General features: G+C 48.0%; 1 protein-coding gene across 2 annotated transcripts in view; it reads left to right on the top strand.

Annotated features, from left to right (window-relative positions):
* The window catches only part of Eef1akmt3 (EEF1A lysine methyltransferase 3), a 20,404-nt gene that overhangs the window by 5,726 nt on the left and 5,394 nt on the right, over positions 1-9,284 (top strand). The window contains exons 3-6 of one of the 2 annotated variants that reach the window (XM_031350257.1): positions 5,969-6,165; positions 6,370-6,543; positions 7,325-7,453; positions 8,530-8,652. In XM_031350257.1, coding sequence (XP_031206117.1) covers positions 5,969-6,165; positions 6,370-6,543; positions 7,325-7,453; positions 8,530-8,652 — 623 coding nt within the window. Of the gene's footprint in view, positions 1-4,188; positions 5,890-5,968; positions 6,166-6,369; positions 6,544-7,324; positions 7,454-8,529; positions 8,653-9,284 lie in introns of those variants that run through there. The other variant, XM_031350258.1, reaches the window with a different exon arrangement.

Here is a 9,284-nt window from a genome sequence, read left to right as displayed (position 1 = left end):
ATTTATTTATTTATTTTATGTGTATGAGTACACTGTAGCTGTACAGACGGCTGTGAGCCATCATGTGGTTACTGGGAATTGAACTCAGCTCGGGCCCCACTCGCTCGGGCCCGCTTGCTCTGGCATAATGCACTGTAGCTGTCTTCAGATGCACCAGAAGAGGGCGTCAGATCTCATTACAGATGGTTGTGAGCCACCATGTGGTTGCTGGGATTCGAACTCAGAACTTTCAGAAGAGCAGTCAGTGCTCTTACCTGCTGAGCCATGTTGCAGCTCTGATACATTTAAATGTTAATGCCCCCATCTGTAGTTCCTTTCTTTTTGTTCTTTTCTCAATCCATTTCACTCAGGTTTTCGGTCCTCTGTGTCCCCGCCTCCAGTGGCTCTAGCTAGGCTTGTGAGCTTTGCTTCCCACCCCATGCTTTGAACCCAGGACTCAGTTTCTAGCCCATCCCAGCAGACTTGGCATTTGACAAGGATACTCCTTGAAATGTCCTCTACTTTTGGGGCCAACATGCATCTGGCTCCACACACCATCGGCACACTTTTACATTCTGTGTGGTTGACCTGCTTTTGATCCTTACAAGGGACAAAGAGCCTGAGTGCCCCAAAGCTCAGCAACAGACCTTTGACGCCTTGCTTTTCTGTCTACTCTCCTCCTGAGGAGTCATGTCACTTTATAGCTTTGAATGTCCTTTTTATGGTGAGGACCGAGACCCTCTTATGTCTACATCCAGGTGTTTGCATAACCCAGTCTACTCGGCATCTTTGTGTGGCCAATTGACAGACATTTCAGACTTTGCTCACAAATGAGATCATGCTCTCATTTTCCAAGCCTGCCTCTCCTAAAGCCCTTTTCATTTACATCACGGGCATCTGGGCCTGAGTTAGGCCAAATGTTCAAAAACTATCCTTAACCAAAATCTCTCTCCTCCCTTCTCTTTGTGTGAGGGAGGAGAATTGGTTTATTGATCTTGATGATGTGTCCAGAATATGCTACGGATTTGATTACTTCTTTAAAGATTTATTTATTTGTTTTATATATATAAGTACACTGTCATTCTCTTCAGACACACCAGAAGAGGTCATCAGATCCCATTACAGATGGCTGTGAGCCACCATGTGGGTGCTGGGAATTGAACTCAGGGCCTTTGGAAGAGCAGTGAGTGCTCTCGACGGCTGAGCCATCTCTCCAGCCCTTGTTTCTGTTTTTTAATCACAACAATCAAAGTGTAATTTTCCCCCTTAGAACTCTCCCCTATCTTCCCATAAATCCCAGGACCCTGACCCTCTGTCTCCCTGTCCCCAGCTTTGTTGCTGTCTGTCTGACTGCTCTTCACACTACAGGGCACAGGTCTGACTCAAGGTCTTTGTGCCTGCTGATCTGTGTTTGGTAGACTTTAGCCAGGCAGAGCCATGTGGTTTGCTCCAGAGCTGCCTTTAAGTCTTTTCCAAACAAAATATGCTTAGTGAGGATTTTCTCAGCATCTGACTAAATGCATGCTCCTTGTTTTCTCCCTTCCCCTGCTTAGTGCCTCACGGTAGCATGCGTTGCTCTTCAACGCCTTGTTTGTCTTTTTTTTTTTTTTTTTTTTTTTTTTTTTTGGCTTTTTCAAGACAGGTTTCTCTGTATAGCCCTGGCTGTCCTGGAACTCATTCTGTAGACCAGGCTGGCCTCAAACTCAGAAATCTGCCTGCCTCTGCCTCCCAAGTGCTGGGATTAAAGGCATGTGCCACCACTGCCTGGCCACCTTGTGTGTCTTATTGCAAGGTCTAAAGTAACCCTGGTTGACCTTCAGCTCCTTCAGTTCTTGCTTCTACCTCCCAAGTGCTGGGATTATAGATGTGAGCCACCAGGCCTTGCTTGTTTGTGCTTTGTGGATAATGTGTCTTGTCACGTAGCCCCAGATGGTCTGGAACTCATGGTCCCCCTGCCTTGGCTCCCCAGGTTCTATGATTACAGGCAGGTACACCATGCCTGGATATTTCATTTCTTTTGGTTCTGTCTTCATTTCCTGACACTGTTCCTTCTTCTCCTCCTCCTCCTTCTCTTCTTTTTTAATTAAAAAGAAATTAAATTTGTGGCTGTGCAGTGGTGGCACAGGCCTTTATTTGTCATGGCATGCATGTGAGGTCAGAAGAACCTTTTGTGGGAGTCAGTTCTCTCCTTCTACCATATAGGACTCAGAGATGAAAATCAGACTGTCAGGCTTATCCACCTTTATCCACTGAGCCAGTGCCACATTCCCCTTCATTTGAAACAGGGTGTCTAGGTTGGCCTCAAACTATGTAGCCGAGGATGACCCTGAACATCTGATCTGGCTGCCTGTACCTGTCTAATCTTGGGATTATAGGTATGCACCATTACTTCCAGTCTAAAAAGTTAATTACTTCTTTATTTGGTGGACTCAAACCTAGGTCTTTATACTCTACCAACTGAGCTACAACCCCAGCTTCCTCTCTTTTAAAATTTTATTTTCCTTTAAAACATTTTTTAAAAGATTTATTTATTTATTTTATGTATGTAAGTACACTGTAGCTGTTTTCAGACACACCAGAAGAGAACATCTCATTACAGATGGTTGTGAGCCACCATGTGGTTGCTGGGTATTGAACTCAAGGACCTCTGGAAGAGCAGACAGTGCTCTTAGGGGGCCATCTCTCTAGCCCCCTAAAACATTATTTTTATTATTTTAAATTATGCATATGCCTGCATAGGTTTGTGCAATAAGGGCGAGCGAGTGCTCTCAGAGGTCAGAGGCATCATATCCCCTGGAGTTGCAGGTCAGACCACTGTAAGCCATTTGATATAGATGGTGGGAACCAAACTTGGGTCCCCTGGAAGAGCAGCATGTGTTTAGTCACTGAGCCATTCATCTCTCCAGCTTTCCTCTATTTTACCTAATTAAGGTCTTGCAGTGTAGCCCAAGCTGATCTCTAATTGTTGCTTGTCCTGGCTCTGCCCTAATGCTAAAACAACAAGCATATGCTGCCACCACTACATCCAGCCCACTACACCCAGCCCACTACACCCAGCCTACTACACCCAGCCCACTACACCCAGCCCACTACACCCAGCCCACTACACCCAGCCCACTACACCCAGCCCACTTCACCCAGCCTTTGGCACTATTCTGTAAGCTCCACAAGTGTGGATTCTCCCCTGTCTTGTTCACTGATGTGTTCCAGACACCTGGCACACACACTTAAGATAATGAAGAATAAGTCACCTCTTACCACTTATGCTTTCTTTATCATCAACCAGGCTTCTGAATAAGTAGTTACTTTTGTTACTGCTTTTGTAGCTATTTCCAAGGCTGGAATGAACTTTCTGGAGGCTGCAGTTTTATTCTGCCTCGCCTTGTGTCCCTCGAGTTTAGTAAGCACTCAGTACATGTTTGTTGTGTGAGCAAAGTGTTCTGAAATGCTGATCTGATTGTGTTTAGCCTAGATCCTACTCTTCAAGCCTGTTTCTCCGACTGGAAACATGGCACGCCTAGCATTCGATCACACTCCATCCAGCCTGACTCTTAGCACGCAATGGTCCTTGCTTTGGCTCTCGACATGCTTCTTTCAATTTCTCTATCTTCTAGCCCAGTGGTTCTCAACCCTCCTAACACGGTGACCCCCTTATCCAGTTCCCCTTGTTGTGGTGGCCCCCAACCATAAAGTTACTTGTCTTGCTACTTCATAACTATAAATTTGCTACTGTTATGAGATGTAACTGTAGGTACCTGTTTTCTGATATGTGGGGGTCACGACCCACAGGTTGAGAACCTTTTGTGTGTCATCCTTGTGCTCCCTACTCCTTGCTCACAAAAAGCGCACCTGACTGATGTGTGCCTGTCCTTTTGGGCTTAGCTGAGGTCACTGTCTCCTGGGTTTGCGTGGGCGGGGGTGCATAGCTCACCCCCAGCTTAGTCTTGCTCAGGCTTTTGCTGACATCTGATTGTTGCATGTTGTGCAGAGGGGTTGAAGATTAGCTCAGAGAGAATGTTGATGTTGTAGAACGTAGAGTAACGAGCATGGTTAGCGTGGCTGACACCGAGGTCAGGGCAACTAAAAGCCAAAGCATGGACTTCGGGCCGTGGAGACACGAGGCCTTAGGGTCTCTGACCCTCTGGCAGGAGTTCGGGAATCCTGTCTTGGTCCCTCTGACTTGCATTTTTCCTCCCCACTCTCCCTCAGGGGGGGATGTTACCATCACTGACTTGCCAGTGGCCCTAGAGCAAATCCAGGATAACGTCCACGCTAATGTGCCACCCGGAGGCCGGGCTCAGGTGTGTGCCTTGTCCTGGGGAATTGACCAGCATGTCTTTCCTGGAAACTATGACTTGGTGCTGGGGGCAGATATCGTGTACCTGGAACCTACCTTCCCGCTGCTGTTGGGGACCCTCCGACACCTGTGTGGGCCCCACGGCACCATCTACCTGGCCTCCAAGATGAGAGCAGAACACGGGGCAGAGACCTTCTTTCGGCGCCTCCTGCCCCAGCACTTCCATCTGGAGTTGGCCCAGCGGGATGAGAATGTGAATGTCAACATCTACAGGGCCAGGCACAGGGAGGTGATGCCCGCTGAACAGCACCCCTTCTGTTGACTTAACTCTTGTCACAGTGGAGGAATGGCATCCCTCCAGAGCCATGAACACCAGGACAAAAGAAAAGGATGGATCACCCGTCTTCTTCCTTCCCTCTTCCCTTCGGTTCCTCTAACTATTCTTGGGAAGATGCAGAAGGGTGGCTGCTTGTTAGGAATGGCACAAAGAAAGCACCCCACACTTGCCTTTATAAAAAAAAAAACACTCTTTTAAATTTTAAAAGGGAAAATGGGCATTAATTATCTCTTTGGTATTTCCAAACATGTAGCTATTGCCAGAAAGTTGGGTACGTGATTCCTCAGAACACCTGTCTCTTGTCTGATGAAATAGGAGTCTCAATAGGGCGAGTCTTCCTAGTCCTGAGCCTGGGAGGAGAATCAGACATGCCCCCTTGGGCTGTGGCTTCTTTATCCTTTGCAAAGCTCAAGACCTGATCGCAGACATCATATAGCAAACTCTGGACTGGGCTCTAGGTTCTTCTAATCTCTAGCTTTTCTTTCCACGTTCAGGTTTTCCTTCCTGTTTTGCCTTCGGTTCTTGTCTCTCTCCCTCTGGAGCAGTTTGGCTCTTTTCTACTTAGCCTCTTGGCACACAACCATCTTTGGTGTTCTCTTAACCTTGATGCCACGACTCAAACTCTTGCCATCTTCCAAAACCTGCTCTAATTAACTTCTACTGCAAGAACAAATATCTTTGTTTGGTACTCAGGCCACACCCACCTGCTCCTGAACCACTCTATCTCATTTCCTACTCTGTTTCTATTGTACTTTTAGCCAAATTGCCTTAAGGCTTTGTTCCCTAACTCTCTGCGGGCATTCCCTGACTTCTCTACTTTCTGGATGATTCCCTTCCAGGAAGGGCCATTGCTCTCTGTCTAAACATATATTTTGCTTCTGGAAAATAAAAAAAAGAAAAACAAGAAAAAACCCTCCTTTTCCTGAGCTTTCTGTTTGGATGTGGTTTCCTTGACCGGAAATCTTTTAATTGTTTAGGGACCTTATATTGCCTTACCTGATTCTCCTCAGACCAATAGATGCATTGGAGGGCAGAGCTATGATTTAAGCATCACTGGACCCCTGAAACTAGCAACAGCTCCGGGCACACATGTGTTCAGCAGCAGATATTTTGCTAATTCAGCAACTGTTTATTGAGTTTGTTGAAGGAACTCTGCTTCTCCAGGTGACCTTGGGCAATTTCCTGAGTCCACTTACCTACTTCCCGTTTGTCGTGAGTCATAAATGGATAATGACCATAAAAGCACATTGGAAATAAAGAAACAAAGTACCACCTACATGTCTTGTGTTTTTATTTCGTGGCAACTTCATCGTGCAGTTTTACCCGCTAAGTCTTTTGTGAAATATTTTAACAAGGCAAGCAAAAGAAGCGGCTACATCTCTCCGACCTGCAGGTGGCAGCATCCTCGCTCCACGCGTTCTGGGAGGCATTTTGGCCCTCGCGCCACGCCGTAGGCCGGCGTCTCGTCTGCGCGCCGATGGGCATGAGTGCCAGAGGGATGTCGCTGCTATGGTCGCTGCGCTTCTTCCCGGTCGCGTGCACCAGCCGCTCGGTGAGGGCTCCCGGCGCCGTGGGCGCGCCCTTCTCCCGGCCCCGGCCCCGGCCCCGGCCCCAGCCCAGGCCCCGGCCCGCGCACAATGCCCCGGCCCCAGCCCAGGCCCCGGCCCGCGCACAATGCCCTCGGCGCCCCGCGGACGTGCTCCCTCTCCTCCCGTCCTGATCCGGACGTTCATCCCTTTCTCCTTACTCTCCCCAGGCGAGGGCTCTCCTGCTCCAGCCGTCTCAGCCGTGGCACACGTTTCACGCGGGCCCCTCGCTGTCCTCTTCTGCCTCCAGCAAGGAGCTCCTCATGAAGCTGCGGCGGAATACAGGCTACTCCTTTGTCAACTGCAAGAAGGCTCTGGAGACTTGTGGCGGTGACCTCAAACAGGTGGGGGAGGTGCTGTGCGATTTGGTACTTTCGGCTCCACCCGGTGCTTTCCTTCCGGGGGGTTGGGGGGGGGGTGTCACTCTGGGGAGCATAGACATGACCTGCTGCCCAGGATCCTGAGCGATAGAACCCAAAGAGGAGAGTTTGCCTTAAACGATAGTTTTACCCCTCGACTTCGTTTTCACTGGAAGCAGTTAACCTAGAAACTCAGAGTTAACCTGCTCAATTCCGTGTTAGAAGGCTGTGGGATTTGCTGCTGCCTGGAGACCGGTGTTTGTGTAAACTTTGGAATTAGACTCCAGAGGCCCTCACACACTCTGTAACTCTGGAGATTGCAATGAATCCTTTCGTGTTGTGTCAGCGTTGTCTGTATAATGAAAACCATCTACCCCGTGGCGGGGTCGTAAAGATTAAAGGTAGAAAAGAAGCACCAGCTACTACAGCGCCCAGTGTAGAGCATTTAGTGGTTTCTGTTATAGAATGTGGGTGTGCAGAAAAAGTCACATGTGGGTTGGAGAGATGTGGCTCAGCCGCTGCTCTTCCAGAAGTCCTGAGTTCAATTCCCAGCAACCACATGGTGGCTCACAACCATCTGCAATGGGGTCTGATTCCTTCTTCTGGTGTGTCTAAAGAGAGCAACGGTGTACTCATACACATAAGATAAAGAATTTAAAAAAAAAGAAATTTAAAAAAAGTCATATGGTTTGGATGTATTTTAAAAGTACCTTTCATTTCCAGTTCCTGTGATTGACTTTCACCTCTGTTTCTTTTGCATTTGTAGGCAGAGGCTTGGCTGAACAAACAGGCCCAGAAGGAAGGATGGAGCAAAGCTGCCAGGCTCCATGGAAGGAAGGCTAAAGAAGGCTTGATTGGACTCCTGCAGGAGGGAAACACAGCTGTTTTAGTAGAGGTGTGTTGTTGGGGTGCCACATGCTAGAAACAGCTGTGTTGTGGATCGTAAGGTCTGTGGTAGACCCTTCGCATGCTTAAGGAATCTGTCAGTGGTGGCTGGAGCTAAGCCCCCAAGCCTCCATACATGATGGGTTTAAGAATGTAAATGCAGGGCTGGAGGGATGGCTCAGCAGGTAAGAGCACTGACTGCTCTTCCAGAGGTCCTGAGTTCAGTTCCCAGCAACCACATGGTGGCTCACAACCATCTGTAATAGGGTCCGATGCCTTCTTCTAGTATGTCTGAAGATAGCTACTATGTACTCATATATAATAAATAAATCTTAAAAATAAATAAATAAATGCATAGGTGTCTTGATGGGAAATGGCCTAGCAACCCAGATCATTTCTTGTAAATGTTCGACTGTAAATAGTAGACTTAAAAACTATTAGCCAGGTGCGGCAGCTCACCTGTGTTCACAGCACTTGGGAGGCCGAGGCACTTGGCAGGGGGATTGCTATGAGTTTGAGGGAAGCTAGGCTACAAGCCGAAATCCTGATCTTTACTCCTTAAAAAAAAAGGTAAGAAGGTTGGTAATTGTAGTAATGTTACTTGGTGTATTGATGACTAGAAAGTAGCAGATTTAGAGGAGTCTGGGGTCAAAGTGTGAAAAAAACAGATAAAGCTACAATAAAGAAACAGGATAAACAAGTAGTAGTAAACGTGGTTTAGGGGGTGGGCATGGTAGTTTGTAGGTGTAATTGTAGTACATGGGAGGTACAGGCTGGAAGGTCAGCTCAAGGTCATCCTGGGCTACTTAGCAAATTCAAGGCCAGCCCGAGCGAGACCCTTTCACAAAATTATAGATGAAGTGATCACGGTGTGAGTCCTTCAGGGTGTTCTGGGATCCTCCTGGGTATGCAGGCTGTGACTGACCCCTTCCCTGGCTCCTGCCAGCTCAGAGCTATGGACCTTCAGCTTTAATGTCCCCGTCTACAGCTTGTTCCGTCAATGCCTTGGCCAGGTCTCCAACCTTAAGGCACTTGTAGAAACTATTAGTGAACAGCTTATACAGCAGTATCCATGCATTCCCACAGGTAAACTGTGAGACAGATTTTGTCTCCAGAAATTTAGAATTTCAAGAGTTGGTCCAGCAAGTCGCCCTGGGAACCATGGCACACTGTCAGAACCGGAAGGATCAGCTCTCCACGTACAGTAAGGTGAGCATGAAGGTCGTCTCCAGCTTGCCGAGTTTCATGTCTTCCACACGTTAGGGTCTGGGTTTTGTTGTTGTTTTTTTTTTTTTTAAACCTTTTTTGGGTGAGTAATTGAGGATTGAATCTAGGAACTTGTGTACACTGCTCTACCCAGGAGCTACGCTTCTCTTATTGAGTGGGGAAGGGATGGAGGCAGGATTTCTCAGGGTGGGGAAGGGATGGAGGCAGGATTTCTCAGGGAACCCGGAGCTCACCCTTTCAGCCAGACTGGCTAATAGTGAGTTTCAGAAAGGCTACTGCCACCCCACTGCCAGATTGCAGATGCGTGCCATCTTTTGATGTGGGTACTGGGGACGCGGCTCGTGCTGCCTGCTGTGATGACCTGAGGAAACACATCCCAGAAGATCTTACCTCAGCCGTGCTGCTCTCCCAGTCCCAGCACAGCAAAGCTTCCAGTCAGTGATGCTGCCTCTGTCCAGTGATGCTGGCTCCTGTTTATCGCTAGCTGACTCACAGCCCCAGCTGACCACAGACCATAGACTCATAATTCAGAGTGTTACATGAATGACAGTCTTAAAGGAACTCTCAAAGAAAAAAGAAAGAGAGGGAGACAGACAGAAAGACAAAACAAGCTA

The sequence above is a fragment of the Mastomys coucha genome, unplaced genomic scaffold, assembly GCF_008632895.1.
Source record: "Mastomys coucha isolate ucsf_1 unplaced genomic scaffold, UCSF_Mcou_1 pScaffold4, whole genome shotgun sequence".
Taxonomy (NCBI): Eukaryota; Metazoa; Chordata; class Mammalia; order Rodentia; family Muridae; genus Mastomys; species Mastomys coucha.
The sequence above is the reverse complement of the archived record's forward strand: the minus strand, read 5'-3'. Positions and strand labels throughout refer to the sequence as shown.